The sequence below is a fragment of the Hemitrygon akajei genome, unplaced genomic scaffold, assembly GCF_048418815.1.
Source record: "Hemitrygon akajei unplaced genomic scaffold, sHemAka1.3 Scf000035, whole genome shotgun sequence".
NCBI lineage: Eukaryota > Metazoa > Chordata > Chondrichthyes > Myliobatiformes > Dasyatidae > Hemitrygon > Hemitrygon akajei.
Genome location: NW_027331921.1, coordinates 7,701,791 through 7,722,166, shown reverse-complemented (window position 1 = coordinate 7,722,166; position 20,376 = coordinate 7,701,791). Strand labels below are relative to the sequence as shown.

At 46.2% G+C, this 20,376-nt stretch overlaps 1 protein-coding gene across 1 annotated transcript; it reads left to right on the top strand.

Annotated features, from left to right (window-relative positions):
• Positions 1-383: 383 nt before the first annotated feature.
• Positions 384-19,792, top strand: LOC140720050 (uncharacterized). The gene is made up of 5 exons (XM_073034950.1): positions 384-515; positions 2,358-2,477; positions 4,494-4,613; positions 12,907-13,026; positions 19,614-19,792. Exons 1-5 carry the CDS (start codon positions 449-451, stop codon positions 19,790-19,792), a joined length of 606 nt encoding a protein of 201 aa, XP_072891051.1. The 5' UTR covers positions 384-448.
• Positions 19,793-20,376: the final 584 nt, after the last annotated feature.

Below are 20,376 nucleotides of genomic sequence, written 5' to 3'. Positions count from 1 at the left end.
TTTCACTCTCTCTCTCCTAATCTCCTCCCCCTCTATCTCTCTAACCCACCACCCCGTCCAGTCCGGCTTATCTATCTCCGTCACCCGTACTTACCCTCCCTCTCACCTCACTCCCAACACTCCCTCTTTTCTCATTTCTTCACCCACTCAGACCAGGGTCACACAGTTCATTCTCTCTCACTGCCGACCCCCGTTCTCCCCACTCTCTCCCTCCAACCATTTCTCCCCACTCTCACTATTCTTATCTCAGTAGACAACCCTCTCGCACACCCTCATACCCTCTCCACCCACACTTGCCGCCTTCCCACCCCCTGCTCTCGGTTCCTCTCTTTACCAGCTGTTCAACTGCTGCTTGTTGGTGTTGATCTGTCTCACTGTCAAAACGGGCTTCCTCTGACGACGGTCACTAACCCTTCCGAGCTCAGAGAGGCAGAGAATCCTCGACAGGATGGACGGCATCGAGACTTACATGAACGTGAAGTTCACAAGCACGTACTCACGGTCTCCTTCTCGAGGTGAGTGTGGCAGAGAGCCAGAGGGAGGTAGCTTAAATCTATGTTTGTCGACGAGGGCGAGTGATGGGAGAGTGTGGAAGGAGCTTCCCTCTACGTCTGACCATGTAGGGAGAGTGGTATGATGCAACAGTGCAGAGGGAGCTTTTCTCTGTGTCTGACCACGAGGGTGTCTCATGGGACGGTGCGGAGGGTTCTTCGCTCTGGGTCTGATGACGGGAGTGTTTCAATCGAACGGGCGGAGGGAGCTTCACTCTGTGTCTGACCCAGGGAGTGTGTGATGGGACGGTGGGGAGGGAGATTCACTCTGTCTCTGACCCCAGGAGTGTGTGATGGGACGGTGTGGAGGGAGATTAACTCTGTGTCTAACCCCGAGTGTGTGTGGTGGGACAGTGTGGAGGGAGTTTCACTTTGTGTCTGACCCCTGGTGTGTGTGATGGGAAGGTGATGAGGGAGATTCACTCTGTGTCTGACCCCGGGAGTGTTTGATGGGACGGTGTGGAGGGGCATTCACTCTGTGTCTGACCCCGGGAGTGTGTGATGGGACGGTGTGGAGGGAGATTCACTCTGTGTCTGACCCCGGGAGTGTGGGATGGGCGGTGTGGAGGGAGATTCACTCTGTTTCTGACCCCGGGAGTGTGTGATGGGACGGTGTGGAGGGGCATTCACTCTGTGTCTGATGCCGGGAGTGTATGATGGGACGGTGTGGAGGGACATTCACTTTGTGTCTGACCCCTGAGTGTGTGATGGGATGGTGTGGAGGGAGATTCACTCTGTGTCTGGCCCCGGGAGTGTGTGATGGGACGGTGTGGAGGGAGATTCACTCTGTGTCTGACCCCGGGAGTGTGTGATGGGATGGTGTGGAGGGAATTTCACTCTGCCTCTGATCTCGGGTGTGTGTGATGGGACGGTGTGGATGGATATTCACTCTGTGTCGGACCCCGGGAGTGTGTGACGGGACGGTGTGGAGAGGAGTTCAGTCTGTTCCTGACCCCGGGTGTGTGCGATCGCAGAGTATCGAGTTCGTTTCTGGCCTTGGACTGTGCGATACGTCACTGTCTGGGGAAGATCACTGTGTCTGATCCCGGCAGTCCGACCCTGTGTATGACTATGGCGCGGTGTGGAAGGAAATGCACTGTGTGTGTGATGGGACTTTGTGCAGGGAGCCTCAGACAGTTTCTGATACTCATTGATTTTCTTCCCCCTGAACCTAGTGTATCGTAGTGGAACTTAACGTCAAGACTTTCCCTGAGCTCCTTCTCTCGTTTTCTCTCTCTCCCACTCGAGCCTTTTCTTTCCCTCTTCCTCCTACCTCTTTTTGCCTCCTCTCTCATCCACTCTCCCCTCCCTCGTTTTCTGGTTGTTTTCCTCATCTCACCCTCTGATTTCCCCTCTCTCCATTTTCTCTCCATCACTGCCCCTCCCCTCTCTCCCCCTTCCATCTCCACTCTCTCTCGCCCGTTCTCCCCGCTCTCTAGCCATCTCTCAACCTCTCCATCCCCATCCGCATTTTCTCTTCCCTCTAATTTTTTCCCACTTTCACAATCCCCTCCGCTCTGTGACACTCTCCCGGTCTCGCATTCTCGCTCTCAACTTTGCACTCTTCCCCTCTCAATCACTCACTTAGTCTCTTCCACTTTCTCACTCCCACTTCCATCAAGCATGTTTCAACCACCCCATCGATCCAATTTAGTCCCTCTCCCCGTCTGTTCTCCTTCACTTCTCTTGCTGTCTCCCATCCCTCTCTCCCCCTCTGTTACCTTTTCTTTCCGTACTCTCTCTTCCCTTTTCGCCACCCCCCATTCTTTAACACTCTCTCTCACATTCTCTCGCATTGTCTCCCAGACGGTCTGACCTCCACCTACTCAGAACTGAACATTGGGAAAGGCGAACCAATCATCGACGAGGATGAGGATCCTCTCGTTGCCTCGGGACCCGGCGATCTGCCAATCACTGCACAGACAGGTCAGAGTTCTCGACAATGACGTCATTCTGGAGAAGTGGCGCGTCATGTGGCCAAGTACCCACGTTTGTAATGCATCCGCCTCGACCGCTTCTCTGTCAGCTCGTTCCATAGACTGACCACCATCTCGGTAACAAGAGGCTGTCGATCGACTCTCCAATTAAATATCTTGCCCCCCTCACCTTAGTCCTGCGCGCTCTGGTCCACGATTCCCCAAGTCGCGGGAAAATATCACTCTGTCTGTTCCCCTCGTGGCTTTAGAAACCCTTGAAAGGTCATGCCTGACCTATGAGGTATAAAGTCGCAATCAGCCCAACCTCGCTTTGTAACACAGTCCCTGCAGGCCCGGCAACATCTCGTTCAGCTCTCTTTCCAGTTCTGTTGCATCTTTCCTAGAGCAGGACGATCAAAGCTGAATAACGTACCCCTTGTGCGGCCTTACCGACGTCCTGTACAACTGCAACGTGGCCTCCAGACTCTTATGGTCTTATGGTCTAATGATTTTCCAGAGCGGTATACCATTTGCAACATAATATCTACCATCCCGTCCTGATCAGTCCTGCTGAATTCAAATTAGTCAAACAGATCTCTTTGCTTTCCAAATTTTCCTCCAGAATAGACAACCATCTCGGCCTTGTTAATCGCCGTGTTATAGTCTATCACCGCTCCATTTACTCTCAGCGCCTGATCTGTCTTACCCGGTGAAACCAGCCCGACAAATCACCCTGGGTCTCACACCATCTTCCAGCCGCTCTATCTTCTCCTCTCCATCCGTCTATCAGTGCTCAGTGTTCCTTTTCTGCCTCTCCCAACCCTCTCTTCCAGCTTCTGGAGTTATCGGCTTCCAGGGACCTTGTGAATGGATGTTTTAAAGTCAGTGTGCAGTATGCCTAACAATGCGAAAAATCAGTCAGTAAAATCCCCCTGGTCCCCACACCATTATATAGAGTGACCTAGAAAGTGGAAACGTGAATTCCTCATTGAGTTCCCCACACATTCTCGTCTACTTCCCTGTTCTCATAAACTGTCCTGGTTCCTCATTCATAATATAGAAACTGCTCTGTCCGTGACCTTGAGAAACTTCAGAGCTCTGTGTACGCAGCTGAGCACAACTCCGAAACCAGCCTCCCCTCCATGAACTCTGACTGCACTCCCTGCTGCCTCGGGAAAACAGCCAGCTTCATCAAAACTCTGCCTTCACCCACCCCCACCCATCCCTCTTCTGCACCAAACCAATGGGAGGAAAGATACGAAATCGTGTATCACCATGTCATAGAACTGAGAAACCTACAGCACATTACACACCCTTCGGCCCACAATGTTGTGCCGACCATCTAACCGACTACAGAGACTGACTATAAATTCCCGAGCTGCAAAACGTTATATATCCAATGTGTGAAAAAGAACAAAGTTTCAAACAATAATATAACGACGAGCAAAATACTACAAACATAACCCTCTGTCTTTTCCCTCTCTGTCACCAATTCCTTCTCTCTCACTCTGTCCCTCAGTCTCCTCCTCCCACTCTACCCCTCTCTCCTTTACTCTTTCCCGATCGTTCTCACACTTTTCACTCCCCCGTCACTCGAAACTCCCTCCTTCTTCTCTATCCGTCCCTCCCTGTCCCAATTCTCACTCCTTTCCCTCTTCCCATTCTCTCCCATTTGCCACCCATCGCCCCCATCTCTCACCCTCTTTCCCTCTCCATCCACTCATTTCACCCTTTCTCTCCTGCTCGGTTTCCCCGTGTTGCTCTCTAAATTTAATCTCTCCTTCACGTCCTCTCAGTGTCTCTCAGCCCTTTCTCTCACCATCACATAATGCTCTCTCCCTACTGTCCCTACTCTCCCCCCTCTCTCTGTTAAATCTTTCTGTTCTCAATCGCCCCATTCTCAAACGTCCTCTCTCTCTCTCTCTCTCTCTCTCTCTCTCTCTCTCTCTCTCTCTCTCTCTCTCTCTCTCTCTCTCTCTCTCTCTCTCTCTCTCTCTCTCTCTCATTCCCTCGTTTTCTCTCTCAGACGGTCTGAGCGCCACCTACTCAGTGCTGAAGCTTCGGAAAGACGAACTTCTCATCGATGAGAATGAAGATCCTCCCATCGCCTCGGGTCCCACCGAAATAACAGTGACTGCACAAGCAGGTCAGAGATCACAGTCATTACGTCATTCTGAAGGGGTCACGTGCCATATGCCCAAGTATTCAAGTCATAAAGCAGCTACACCGATCACTTACCCTGCCAGGTCGTTCCAGCTTGGGTAAAAAAAAGTCGTCACTCGGTCCCCAGTCAAAACTCTTTCTGCTATCATCTTAGACAACTGTGCTGTGTTTCTCGATTAAGCATATCACCATTTAAAAATTACCGCACGAAAACAGGACATCTCGGCGCTTCTAGTCCATGCCGACGCGTACACTCACCTAGTCCCAGTGGCCCGCACTCAGCCCATAACCCTCCATTCCTTTCCTGTCCGTATACCTATCCAATTTTACTTCAAATGACAATACCGAACCTGCAACTAACACTTCTACTGGAAGCTCATTCCACACAGCTAACACTATCCGAGTAAACTTAAACTTTTGCCCCCTTACTCTGAAATCATGTCCTCTTGTTTGATTCTTCCCTACTCTCAATGGAAAAAGCTTATCCACGACAATTCGATCTATCCCCCTCATTTTAAAAACGTCTATCAAGTCCCCCCTTAAACTTCTACGCTCCAACGTATAAAGAGCTAACTTGTTCAGCTTTTCCCTGTAACTTAGGTGCCGAAACACAGGTAACATTCTAGTAAATTTTCTCAGTACTCTCTCTATTTTGTTGATAACCTTCCTATAATTTGGTGTTTGGAACTGCACACAATACTCCAAATTCGGCCTTACCAATGCCCTGAACAATTTTAACATTAGATCTCACCTCCTATGCTCAATGCTCTGATTTATAATGGCCAGCATAGCAAAAGCGTTCTTGACCACCCTATCCACTTGAGATTCCACCTTCAGGGAACTATGCACAATTATTCCCAGATCACACTGTTCTACTGCATTTGTCAATGCCCTACCATTTACGATGTATGTCCTATTTGGATTATTCCTACCAAAATGTAGCACCCCACATTCATCAGCATTAAACTCCATCTGCCATCGTTTAGCCTACTCTTCTAACTGGCCTCAATCTCCCTGCAAGCTTTGAAAACCTACTTCAATATCCACAACGACACCTAACTTAGTATCATCTGCATACTTACTAATCCAATCTACCACCCCATCATCCAGATCATTAATGTATATGACAAACATCGTTGGACCCAATACAGATCCCTGACGCACACCACCAGTCACCGGCCTCAAACCTGACAAACAGTTATCCACCACTACTCTATGGCATCTCCCATCTAGCCACTGTTGAATCCATTTTACTGCTTCAATGTTAATACCTAACGATTGCACCTTCCTAACTAACGTTCCATGCGGAGCCTTGCCAAAGGCCATACTGAAGTCCATATAGACAACATCCACTGATTTACCCTCGTCTACTTTCCCCGTAACTTCTTCAAAAAAATCAATAAGATTTGAGAAACATGACATTCCACGCACAAATTCATTCTGACTGTTTCTAATCAGACCCTTTCTATCCAGATAATTATATATACCGTCTCTAAGAATACTTCACATTAATTTACCCACCACTGACGTCAAACTGACAGGCCTATAATTACTAATTTTACTCTTAGAACCGTTTTTAAACAATGGAACCACATGAGCAATACGCCAATCCTTCGGCACAATCCCCGTTTCTAATGACATTTGAAATATTTCTGTCTGAGCCCCTGATATTTCGATACCAACTTTCCTCAAGGTCCTAGGGATATCTTGTCAGGACCCGGAGATTTATCCACTTTCATATTCCTTAAAAGTGCCAGTACTTCATCCTCATTAATCGTCATAGTTCCTATAACTTCACTAATTGTTTTCCTTACCTTACACAATTCAATATCCTTCCCCTTAGTGAATACCGAAGAAAAGAAATTGTTCAAAATCCTCCCATCTCTTTCCGCTCCACACATAGCTGTCCACTCTGATACTCTAAGGCACGGACTTTATCCCTCACTATCCTTTTGCTATTAACATAACTGTAGTAACTCTTCGGATTTATTTTTTCCTTACTTACCAAAGCAACCTCGTATCTTCTTTTAACTTTTCTAGTTTCTTTGTTAAGATTCTTTTTACATTCTTTATATTCCTCGAGCACCTCAGTTACTCCATGCTGCATATATTTATTATGGATTTCCCTCTTTTTTCGAAACAATTTTTCAATATCCCTTGTAAACCATGGCGCTCTCAAACTTTCAACCTTTCCTTTCAAACTAACAGGAACATAAAGATTATGTTCCCTCAAAATGTAACCTTTAAATGGTCTCCATTTCTCTGTTACATCTTTCCCATAAAACGAATTGTCCCAATCCACTCCATCTAAGTCCTTTCGCTTCTCCTCAATGATAGCCTTTCTCCAAACAAAAATCTCAATCCTGGGTCCAGTCCTATCCTTCTCCACAATTATATTGAAACTAATGGTATTGTGATCACTAGACCCGAAGTGCTTCCCAACACTTCCGTCCGTCACCTGACCTATCTTATTCCCTATCAGGAGATCCAACACTGCCCCTTCTCCAGTCGGTACCTCTACGTATTGCTGCAAAACAAGCTATCCAACACACATTTTACAAACTCCAAACCACCCTGCCCTTTTACAAAATTGGTTTCCCAGTCAATCTGTGGAAAATTAAAATCTCGCACAATCACAACCTTGTACTTACTACAAATATCAGCTATCATCTTACAAATTTGCTCCTCCAGTTCTCACTCCCCATTAGGTGGTCTATAATACACCCCTATAAGTAATACTACACCTTTCCCATTCCTCAATTCCACCCAATTTTCCTCCCTAGATGACCACTCTATTCTATCCTGCCCAAGCACTGCTCTAATATTTTCTCGGACAAGCAATGCAACACTTCCTCCTGTTGTCCCTCCGATTCCATCACACGTGAAACAACAAAATCCACGAATATTTAGTTGCCTATCACACCCCTCCTGCAACCATGTTTCACTAATAATTACAGCATCATATTTCCAGGTATCAATCCATGCTCTAAGCTCATCCACATTCCTTACAATGCTCTTAGCATTAAACTAGATGCATTTAAGAAACTCTCCACCTCTTCCTCTCTATCCCTAACAATGCGATCAACTTTATTATACTTTTCTTCCTTCTCTCCTACATCTTCGGTCTGAGAGCTCCCCTTCTCTATCACCTGCCTATCCTCCCTCACATACTGTCTACTAGCTTTCTCTATTTGTGAACTAACCTCCTCTTCCCTAGTCTCTTCAAATTGATTCCCACCCCCAACCATTCTAGTTTAAAGTCTCCCCATTAGCCATAGCAAATCTCCCATCCAGAATATTGGTCCCCCTAGGATTCAAGTGAAACAACCGCCCCAATAGAGGTCCTAATGATCCAGAAAATTCAATCCCTGCCCCCTGCTCTAATCCCTCAGCAATGACCTCAGACTACTCACCTTCCCACCTCCGGATATCTCGGACGCGATCAGAAACATCCCGAACCCTGGCAACAGGGAGGCAAACTACCATCCTGGTCTCGTGATCGTGTCCACAGAATCGCCTATCTGACCCCATAACTATCGAGTCCCCTATTACTACCGCCTTCTTCTTCCATTCCCTACACTTCTGAGCTGCAAGGCTGGACTCTATGCCGGAGGCACGGCCACTGTTGCTTCCCCCAGGTAGGCTATCTCCCCCCAACTGTACTCAAACAGGAGTACTTATTGTCAGGGGGTATAGTCACGGGGGAACTCTCTGGTATCTTCCTCTTCCCCCTCCTAACCGTGACCCACCTGTCTGCCTTCCGTGGTCCCGGTGTGACCGCCTGCCTGTAACTCCTCTCTATCAACTCCTCACTCTCCCTGACCAGACGAAGGTCAACGAGCTGCAGCTCCAGTTCCTTAGCACGGTCCCTTAGGAGCTGCAACTCGGCGCACCTGGCGCAGATGTGGACGTCGAGAGGCTAGGAGGCTGGAGCCCTGACACTTATACTTCCCCTTTCCTCAAATAACAGGAAAAACTGAAACCTAAACCTACCTTGCCTCGCCCTTTTCCAAACTAATCCCGTTGAGCCAAAGCCCTTAGGCCTTCACTCTGCTCCCGGCTCACTCCGCTGCAGCAAAAACAGCCCGCCCTTGTCCGAATTAAACTGCATTTGCCACTGCTTAGCCCACCTCTCCAACTGAGTGATATTCCCCTGAAATGTCTTCACTTTTAACAACGCCACCAACGTTAGAATCGTCCGCAAGCTCACCAGCCGAGTCTTGTATAATCTGTTACAAATGGTCAATACAGTTGACAAAGATCACTGGATCCACCCCTGAAATGTTAGTTAACACCTCTACTGACGGACTTCCAGCGTGCAAAGTTATGGGGTCGTGTGGGTTTAGTATTTTTTTAAGGATTATATGGGTCGGTAGAAAGTGAAGGGGTGAAGGGCCTGTTTCCTTCGGGATCAATAAAGTTTGTCTGTCTGTCTGTCTGTCTGTCTGATCTTCAACCCTAAAGTTATGTCCCTTCAGCAAATAGAACACTACGTCACAGTACAGGCCCTTCAGCCCTTCATGTTCTACCGACCCATATAATCCTTAAAAAAGAACTAAACTCACAATACCACATAACTCTGTATTTTTCTTTCATTCATGCGCCTGTCCAAGAGGCTCTTAAATACCCCTAATGTTTTAGCCTCCACCACCATCCCTGGCAAGTCATTTCAGTCTGTCAATACCTTCTGTGTAAAAAAGTACCCCTGATGTCTCCCCTAAACTTCCCTCCCTTAATTTTGTACATATGCCCTCTGGTGTTTGCTATTGATGCCCTGGGAAACAGTTACTGACTATCCATCCTATCTATGCTTCTCATAATCTTGTAGACCTCTATCAAGTCCCCTCTCATTCTTCTAAGCTCCAAAGAGAAAAGTCCCAGCACTGCTAACCTTGCTTCATATGACTTTTTCTCCAAACCAGGCAACGTCCTGGTAAATCTCCTCTGCATCCTCTTCATAGCTTCCACATCCTTTCTATAATGAGGAGTCCAGAATTGAACACAATACTCTAAGAGCTGTCTCACCAGGGATTTGTAGAGTTGCAACATGACCTCTCTACTCTCGAACTCAATCCCCCTGTTAATGAAGCCGAGCATCCCATCGGCTTTCTATACTACCCTATTTACCTGCGCAGCGACCTTAAGGGATGAGTGGATTTGAACCTCAAGGTCCCTTTATTCATCCACACTTTTAAGTAACTGACCATTAATCCGGGACTCATTCTTCTTGTTTGTCAGCCCAAAATGCATTACTTCATACTCATGGACACAGCTGAGAAAATCTCTGAAACCAGTCTTCCCTCCATGAACTCCGCCGACACTTCCTGCTGACCCATTAAAGCTGTTAACAAAGCGGATGAGCTTAGAGCGTGAATCAGTACGTGGAGATATGATGCGGTGGCCATTACAGAAACTTGGAGGGATCAGGGAAAGGAATGGTTTCTTCAGGTGCCGGGTTTTACATGTTTCAGGAAGGCAAAAGAGGTAGGGACGTGGCAATCTTGATCAGAGATAGTGTCGCGGCTGAAGAAAAGGTGGATACCATGGAGGGTTTGTCCACGGAGTCTCTGTGGTTGGAGGTTAGGAACAAGAAGAGGTCAATAACTTCACTGGGTGTTTTTTATAGGCCTCTCAATGGTAACAGGAATATCGAGGAGCAGATTGGGAAACATTTCCTGGAAAGGTTTAATAATAATAGTAGAGTTTTCGTGATGGGTGATTATACTTTTTCAAATATCGATTGGCATCTCCCTAGAGCAAGGGGTTTAGATGAGACCGAGTTTGTTAGGTGTGTTCAGGAAGGTTTCTTGAAACAATATGTATATAAGCCTAACATAAGAGAGGCTGTACTTGATTTGATACTGAGAAATGATACTCAGTTGGAGAGCATTTTGGAGATAATGATCATAATTCTATCTCCGTTACAACATCATTGGAGAGAGATAGGAACAGACAAGTTAGAAAAGCTTTTAATTGGAGTAATGAGAATTATGAGGCAATCACGCAGGAAACTGGATGTTTAAATTGGAAACAGATGTTCTCGGGGAAAAGTACGCAAGAAATGTGGCAAATGTTTTGTGGATATTTGTGTGGAGTTCTGTACAGATACGTTCGAATGAGACCGTGAGGTTATGGTAGGGTAAATGAACCGTGGTGTACAGAGGCTGTAATAAATCTAATGAACACGAAAGAGAAAGCTTACGAAAGTTTCAGAGAGCTTGGTGATGTTAGAGATCTAGAAGATTGTAAGGCTAATAGGAAGGAACTGCAAATTTACCTTTCAGCTCCTAAACTCTATCTCACGGTTGATGAAGGCATATACACCGCACGTCTTCTTAACCACAGAGTCAACCTGCGCAGCTGCTTTGAGCGTCGTTTGGAGTCGGACCCCAAGATCCCTCTGATCTTCCGAACTGCCAAGAGTCTTACCATTAATATTATATTCTGCCATCATATTTGACCTACCAAAATAAACCACTTCACACTTCTCTGGGTTGAACTCCATCCGCCACTTCTCAGCCCAGTTATGCATCCTATCATTGTCCTGCTGTAGCCACTGACATCACTCCACCCTATCCACAACATGGATGTTGTCCAACCGTTGTGGCATTAGAAAAATTAGAAAAAATTAGAAAAATTACCAACCCGTTCCTCCCCTTCCTCATCCAGGTCACTTATAAAAATCACGCAGAGTAAGGGACCGAGGACAGATCTCTGAGGCACTCCACTGGTGACCGACCAATGCAGAATGTGCTCTTTGCCTTTTCTGGGCAAGCCATTTCTGGATTCACAAAGTAAAGTACCCTTGCTTAACATGCCTCCTTACTTTCTCAGTAAGCCTTGCATGGGGTACCTTATTAAATGCCTTGCTGAATCCATAGACAATGCGTTTAGTTATATCCTCAAAATTTCAGTCAGGCTCGGACGGCACGACCTGCCCTTGAAAAAGCCATGTTGACTACACCTAACCATATTATACCGCTTCCAAATGTTCATAAATCCAGTCTCTCAGGATCTTCTCCATCAACCTACACACCACTGAGATGATATTCGCTGGTCTACAATCTCCTGTCCTATCTCTACTCACTGTCTTAAATAAAGGAACAGCATCCGCAAACCTCTAATCATCGGGAAACTCTCCTGTCCACATTGATGATCTAAAGATCATCGCCAGAGGGTCACCAATCTCCTCCCTCGCCTCCCACAGTAGCCTGGGGTATAACTCTTCCGATCCCGGCGCCATATCCAACTTGATGTTTTCCAAATGCTCCAGCACATCCTCTTTCTTAATATCGACATGCTCAAGCTTTTCAGTCTGCTGCAAGTCATCACTACTGTCACCAAGATATTTTTTTCTCAGTGAATATATGAAGTAAAGTACTAATTAAGTGTCTCTGCTATTTCCTCCGTTTCCATGCACTCTTTCCCACTGTCACACTTGATAGGTCCTAGTCTTTTACATCTTATCCTCATGCTCCTCACATACTTGTGTAATGGCTGGGGGTTTCCTTAATCCTGTCAGCCAAAACCTTCTTCTGGCACATTCTGTCTCCCCTCATTTCCATATTAACCTCCTTCCCGTTAACGTTATAATTTTCCTGATCTCTAACATTTACTTAGCTCTCTAAAACCTCTGTAAGCTTTCCTTTACTTCTTGAATAGATTTATTACAGCCTTTGTACCCCACGGTTCCTGTACCTTACCTTACCCTACAGGAGCAGCAGCTTGACGCAACAGGCGCGGATGTGGCCGTCCGGGAGGCTGTGAATCTCCCGGACTTCCCACATCTGACACGCAGTATAGAATACCGGCCTCACAGCCACACGGCCTGTTCTATTCCTCACAGGTAGCTTACCTCTCCTCGACCCGTTATCGTCGAAGCCCGAATAAACCAAAGCCCCATCGCTCTGTCTCAGATAATTCCTTTGACTACCACTCCTTTGGTGAACGCTCCGCTAGGCAGTATCAGCCTTTTATGCTTTAACCTTCCCTGCTGTCCAGCTGACGATTGCTGCTCCGGTTATAGCCACTGACAGGCCACGTACAATGGACTCACGCTCCCGAATCCCCCTTTTTTTAAATAACCGTCGCAGAACTACGAGAAATTCCGCTTCAGAGAGTGCTGTTGCCGCCGCCGATAGGCAAAGTACATTAACTCCTTTAATTTATCTCTCTCTCTCTCTCTCTCTCTCTCTCTCTCTCTCTCTCTCTCTCTCTCTCTCTCTCTCTCTCTCTCTCTCTCTCTCTCTCTCTCTCTCTCTCTCATTCTCTCTCAGACGGGCTGAACTCCACCTACTCATTGCTGAAACTTCCGAAAGGCGAACATCTCATGGAAGAGTATGAAGATCCTGTCATTGCCTCGGGACCCTCCGAAATGTCAGTGATAGCACAGGCAGGTCAGAGTTCACAATAATGACGTCACTCTGAAAGTGATCACGAGCTATGCGCACAAGTGTTCAAGTTCTAATGTATCTGCTTCGACCACTTCCTCCGGCAGCTCGTTCCACAGACGGACCACTGTCCGGGTTAAAACAAAAGATTTCACTCTTGTCCCCACCTTCTGCTATCACCTTATCCCTGAGCGTTTTGGTCCACGATTATCCAAGCCTAGACAAAAATGATTATGTGCATTCACCTTGACTATGGCCCATGTGGTTTTATACAACTCTGTAAGGTCGCCTCTGTGCTCCGAGATAGAAAGTCTCAGTAATTCAGTCACTCAAGTCCCTGCAATGTCCTCGCAAATCTCCTCTGCACTGTCTCTAGCTCAGTGGCATCTTACCTAGAGGAGGACGACAGCAAGGGATCACTCTACTCCAAGGGTGGTTTCACTGACGTCTTGTACAGTTCCAACGTGACCTCCCTACTGCTGTAATCATTACTTATGTACTCATCTACCCATCTAATGAAGGACGGTGCGACAGACGTTTTCTTCAACGCCCTTTCCACCTATGACTGCACTTTGCAGGAACCGTGTAGCTGTACCCCTGGACCCCCCTGTTCTACAACATTCTCCCGGTTCCCTGTTTACCTGTGACTCCACTTCCAGCGAACCATGTCCCTGTACCTCTGGGTCGCTCTGTCGACAACACTCCCCAGTGTCCCTGTCTACCTGTGACTCCAATTATAGGAGACCGTGTACCTTTACCTCTGGGTCTCTCTGTTCTATAACACTCTCCACGGTCCCCGTCTAACCGTGACTCCACTTTCAGGAACCTTGTATCTCTAGCCCTGGGTCCCTCCGCTCTGTAATATTTCCCAAGGCTCCTCACGTTGACCGTGTAAGTTAGAACATAGAACATAGAAAAAATACATGTCCTTCCGCACACAAAGTTCTGCTGAAAATGTCCCTACTTTAGAAATTGCTAGGCTTGCACATAACCCTCCATTTTGCTAAGCTCCATGTACCTATCTTAAAGTCTCTTGAAATACCCTATCGTATCCGCCTCCACCACCGGTGCCGGCAGCCCATCCCACGCACTCACCACTCTCTGAGTAAAAAGCTTACCCCTGACATCTCCTCTGTACCTACTCACCAGCACCTTAAACCTGTGTCCTCTTGTGGCAACTATTTCAGCCCTGGGGGAAAAGCCTCTTGACTATCCACACGATCAATGCCTCTCATCATCTTCTACACCTCTATCAGATCACCTCTCATCCTCCGTCACTCCAAGGAGAAAAGGCTCATTTCACTCAACCTATTCTCATAAGGCATGCTCCCTAATCCAGGCAACATCATTGTAAATCTCCTCTGCATCATTTCTATAGCTTCCACATCCGTCCTGTAGTGAGGCGACCACAACTGAGCACAGTACTCCAAGTGGGGTCTGACCAGGGTCTTTTTAGCTGCAACATTACCTTTCGGTTCCTTAACTCAATTCCACGATTGATGACGGCCAATACACCATGCGCCTCCTTAACCACAGAGTCAACCTGCCCAGCTGCTTTGAGAGACCTATGGACTCGAACCCCCAGATCCCTCTGATCCTCCACACTGCTAAGACTGTTACCATTAATACTATATTCTGCCATCATATTTGACCTACCAAAATGAACCGCAACCACTTCACACATATCTGGGTTGATCTCAGACATTACCAAGCTCTCTAAACTTATTGTAAGTTTTTTTTTTCTTCCTGACTAGAATTATTACAGCCTTTGTACACCACAGTTCCTGTACCCTACCATAACTTCATTGTCTCATTGGAACGTACTTATACAGAACTCCACAGAAATAACCACAGTTCTTCCGTACTTTTCCCTGAGAACATCTGTTATCAGATTAAGCTTCCAGTTTTCTGCCTGATAGCTTTATAATTCCCCTTACTCCAATTAAACGCTTTTCCAACTTGACTTTTCCTATCTACCTCCAATGATATTGTAAAAAAGAGAATTATGATCACTATCTCCAAACTGCTCTCCCACTGAGAGATCTCACACCTGACCAGGTTCATTTCCAAATACCAAATCAAGTACAGAGTCTCCTCCTCTAAGCTTATTTACATATTGTGGCAGGAAACCTTCCTTGACACAAGTTCTACGCTTTTGTTGGTCTTCCTGAAATACCATAGCTCAAATTAAATTGCATCTGCTGCTGTTCGGCCACATCCCGGGCTAATCGAGATCCCGATTAAGAGATAACTAACTATAAGAGATAACTAACTACCTTCACTGCTTAAAACGCCAGCAACGTTAATGACATATGCTAGTCTACCTACCGTGTATTGTATAATCTGCTTTTAATGGTAGATATAGTTGACAAAGATCACTGGTCCCACCACCGACCATCCGTGAACGCAGCTAGTGACGGGCTTCTAGTCTGAGAAATGAACTGCTAACCTAAACCTTGTCTCCTATCGCCAAGCCAATTGTACATCTAATCAGCCATCTGATGGCCAAGCCATCAGACCGGTATACCATCTGGGGCCTTGTTAAAATCTATGTGCATTAAATCCAGCACATCTACCTGATCAGTCTTCCGTAATAAAATTGTTCAAACAAGAACTCCCTGGGTTCCACGCCATGTCCAGACCAGTCTACCATCTGAGATCTTGTTGACAGCTTTGTCCAAGCCTCTGAATGGTACGTCTACTAACAATTCCTGCTCTGTCCTCCAGTCAAATCCGCCCCATAAATCTATTTGGGTCACAAGCCACCTGTCAACTCCTTCCCCCTTTTCTCTTTTACTCTCCCTATCTTTCGCTCTACCGCCCAGTCTCACCGCTCCATTCCTTCTCGGTCTCTCTCCACATTCCACTCTCTCTCATCTTCCAGAGTGATCTGCCATCTGGGATCTTGATACAGGACTTGTCAAGCGTCCATTATGTCTATCAATCCGATCCTATCAATCATTCAAACCCCTCTTGGTACCCACACCATTACACAGAGTAGTCTACCAAGTGAAAAAAATGTTTTATTTTCTTCCCTGTTCACCATGTCTACTACCCTGTTCTCATGAAACGTCCTGGTTCCTCACTAAAAATATAATCACTGCTCTGCCCATGACCGCTGGAAACTGCAGAGCGTTGTGGAAAGAGCTGAGCCCAGCTCCGAAACCAGCTTCCCCTCCATTAACACTTTCTACACATACTGCTATTTCAATAAAGCACCCAGCGTCATCAAGGTCCCCGGACATTCTGTCTTCTGCACCCTCCCATCGGAGGGAAAATGCGGAAGCATGTATCAGGAGGCTCAAGGACAGCTTCTACACTACTGTAGTCAGACTATTGAACGGACCCCTGATACGAAAATATGTACTCTTGACACCAAATCTTGATCTTCGTGGCTCTTAAACCTTATAGTCTACTTGAACTGCAATTTGTCTGTAATTTTGATACTTTATTCTACGTTCTGTGATTGAGTAACCTTGTTCTTCACCAATGAAGTGACCTTATCTATCAATGTGGGTGGGATCCCTCCTGTCTGTGATGTATATCTGGATTACTTCTAATTATCTGGATAGACAGGGTCTGATAAACAACAGTCAACATGGATATGTGCGTGGAAGTTCATGTTTGACAAATCATATTGATTTTTTTGAAAAGGTTGCTAGGAAAATTGACGATGGTAAAGCAGTGGATGTTGTCTATATGGACTTCAGTAAGGCCTTGACATGGATCCACACGGAAAATTAGTTAGGAAGGTTTAATCGTTAGGTATTAATATTGAAGTAGTAAAATGGATTGATCAGTGGCTGGATGGATGATGTCAGAGAGTAGTGGTGGAAAACTGTTTGTCAGTTTGGAGGCCGGTGACCAGTGGTGTTAATCAAACATCTGTACCTGGTCCAATGTTGTTCGTCATATACATTAATCATGTGGATGATGGGATGGTAAATTGGATAGTAAGTATGCAGATGAATCTAAGATAGGTAGCGTTGTGCGTAATGAAGTAGGTTTTCAAAGCTTACAGAGAGAATTATGTCAGTTAGAAGAGTGGACTGAACGATGGCAGATGGAGTTTAATGCTGATGAGTGTGAGGTGCTACATGTTGGTCGGACTAATCAAAATTGGAAATACATGGTAAATTGTAGGGCATTGAGGAATGCAGTAGAATAGAGTGATCTAGAAATAATGGTGCATAGTTCCCTGAAGGTGGAATCTCATGTGGATCGGGTGGTGAAGAAAGCTTTTTGTATGCTGGCTTTTATAAATCAGAGCATTGAGTATAGGTGTTGTAATGTAATGTTAAAATTGTAAAAGGCATTGGTGAGGCCAGATTTCGAGTATTGTGTACAGCTCTGGTCACGGAACTATAGGAAAGATGTCAACTATATATAGAGAGAGTACAAATGAGATTTGCGAGAATGTTACCCAGCTTTCAGCACCTAATTTACAAAGAAAGTTAGAACAACTCAGGCTTTTATTCAATGGAGCGTAAAAGGTTGAGAATGAACTTGATAGATGAATTTAAAATTATGAGGGTGATAGACAGAGTTGACGTGGATAGATTTTTTTTTCATTGAGAGTAGGGCAGATTCACACAAGAGGACATGCGTTGAGAGTTAAGGGGTAAACGTTTAGGGTGGACCTCTTTACACAGAGAGTGGTGGCTGTGTGGAACGAGCTTCCAGTAGAAGTGGTGGAGGCACGTTCGATATAGTCATTTAAATAAAATGGACAGGTATATGGACACGAAAGGAATGGAGGGAGGGATATGGGCTGAGTGCAGGTCGATGGAACCAGGTGAGAGTATGCGTTCGGCCCGGACTAGACGGGCCGAGATGGCCTATTTCCGTGCTGGAATTGTTATATGGTTATATATAAATTGCAGTAAATCAGATAATCAGATAATAATATATAAACGATCTGGATGAGAATGTAGATGTGTGGTTTGGTATGTTTGTAGATGATACGTTGATGGGTATTGTGTTCGTTGAGAGGACCTGCAAAGAATTCCGTAGGACATGGATCAGTTTCTGATATGGGATGGAGGAATGGCAGATGGTGTTTAATCCGGAGAAACGTAAAATGCTGCACCTTGGTAGACGAAATGCTCAGGGACGGCACAAGATCATAAGAGTTACAGATGGTATCATTCCCAAATGCGAAATGTCTAACACCAGAGGGAATGCATCCTGGACAGCATTGCCGGCCGAATGGCCTGTCCCTGTGCTTTTCTTGCTGGTCGACGATGCAGAATGTTCGAAACACACAAAGCCTTGTTAAATGACCAGATTGTCACAAGTCTTGGCCGCAGACAGCAGAGTTCCCAGTGCGGATCCGTTTGTAACACCACTAGTCACGGACGTCCGCCGGCCTCTTTGTTCTGTGGACAAGCCAGTACGGAAACCAAATTCCCAATTCACTGTGAATCCTAGTCATCACAATCTTGTGAATGGATCTCCCATGAGAGAGACTTTTCCAAAGGCCCGTCTGCAGTCAACTCTTTATCTCTCCATTGAACCGCGTGATCAACCCGAGATCCCTTTCCCTGTCGACAGTTAAGGGTTCTGTCGTTAACTGTCTCCTGTCCCTTCACAATTAACGCCCCAAAGGAAAATACCTCACATTTCCCTGAGCTAAACACGTTTGCCATTTTCCACCCAGATCTACAACTGATCCATACCCCACCGAATCTATTGGCGATCTTATGCACTGTCCACAACATCACCAATCTTTGTGTCGTCTGAGATTTTACACCCATCCATCTCTATTTTCATCCAGGACAGTCATACCCATCACAAACACCGGGTGGTCCGGTTGTATATGTATACTATTTCCCACCATCTTTTATTTTTTTTCTCAAAATTTATATTGTTTTTTTATTATAAAGAAACAGTTCAGAATCGGCTGTTCCGGCCATTCAGGCCGCGTTGCCTAACAATACTCCGAATTATTCCTTTTTAATGACAGTTAAATTTACAATAACCAATTAACCGAAAAACCGGTATGTCTTTGTACTGTGGGAGGAACGCAGATCGCCCAGAGGAAATCCACTGGCTCCTGGGGAGAATTTGGAAAATCCTTGCAGGCAGCGGCGGGAATTGAACCCGGGTCGCTGGTACCGTAAAGCGCTGCGCTAACCAACACTTGTCCGTAGCTCCCTTCTCCTTGCCAGCAGCCACAAAACAAAGAAACACAATGGAGTCCACAATCCCCACAACATGTTAATCCCCACAAGACCGTCATAATCGTGAAAAAGGAACAAAGCGGGCGAACAATGATACTGCTACGAAAAATAATAAACCCGTCACACCTCTTTCCACTCTTTCGCACCCCTCTCTCTCGCTCCATTGTCTCTTCCCCCCTCCCACTTTTTGCTCTCGTCATTCCCCCTCTCTTCCCCACTTTTTCTCTGTTTCTCTCACACATCCCACTCCCCATTCACACCGAACATCGCCTCCTCTTCGCACGCGGCCATTTCCTAGCTCCTTTCTCTTCTCGTTTTCTCTCCCCCATTGTCTCACATTTTCCCGCCCATCGCTCCCCTCACACCATCCCATGAATTCTCATTCTGTTTCTCTGAATGACGTCTCCACAGGTCCGCATAAACAGGAGCCGAACGAGAACATCGGAAATAGACCGGACCGTAAGATCTGCCTACTCTGCCTAGTTACGTTCGTCCTCTTCGTGATAGTGGTCGGGATGTCGATCCATGGTGAGTCGAACGGAATCCGGTTGGAGTTAGACCGTAAACTAACAAAGTGGAATAAAACATGACTGTAAAACACTGAATCCAGACAGCCAATTTCCCCGTGCATCCCATGTATTCCCATATTATTGATAAGCCTCCCCTAAGGAATCAGTCAAACACCCACAGTTCCAACTTAATCAATCACATTCAGGAGACGTGACTAAGTATCTGGAATCAGAGAGACGCTTGTCAGTAAAGGGAAGTCAAGGAATTTGGACTCTCAGCGATGAGGCTCAATGAAACTGAGATTGAGAGAGGGAGGGGGTGATCGTGGTGGAAGGAGAGACCTCGGCTGGCGGGTGGAAGGAAGCCCCAGTGAGGGACACGGCTGAATTCACCAACACACTGAAAGAGACCATGGGAAGTAGATAGAACCGTATGCTCTGCCAACTCTGCCTAGTTACTTCCGCCATTATCGTGATTGTTGATGGGCTCTCGACTCAAGGTGAGCCGAAAGGGCTCCAAATGTAAATAAATTGTTATTGTAAAGCACCACAGTGACACCGACACGCCCTTGACAGTGACACTGAGACACCACTCACCTACGCTCCTCAACCCGACACGTCCAGCTCCGCACCGTGACAAAGACTCACACGTCACTGTAACACCC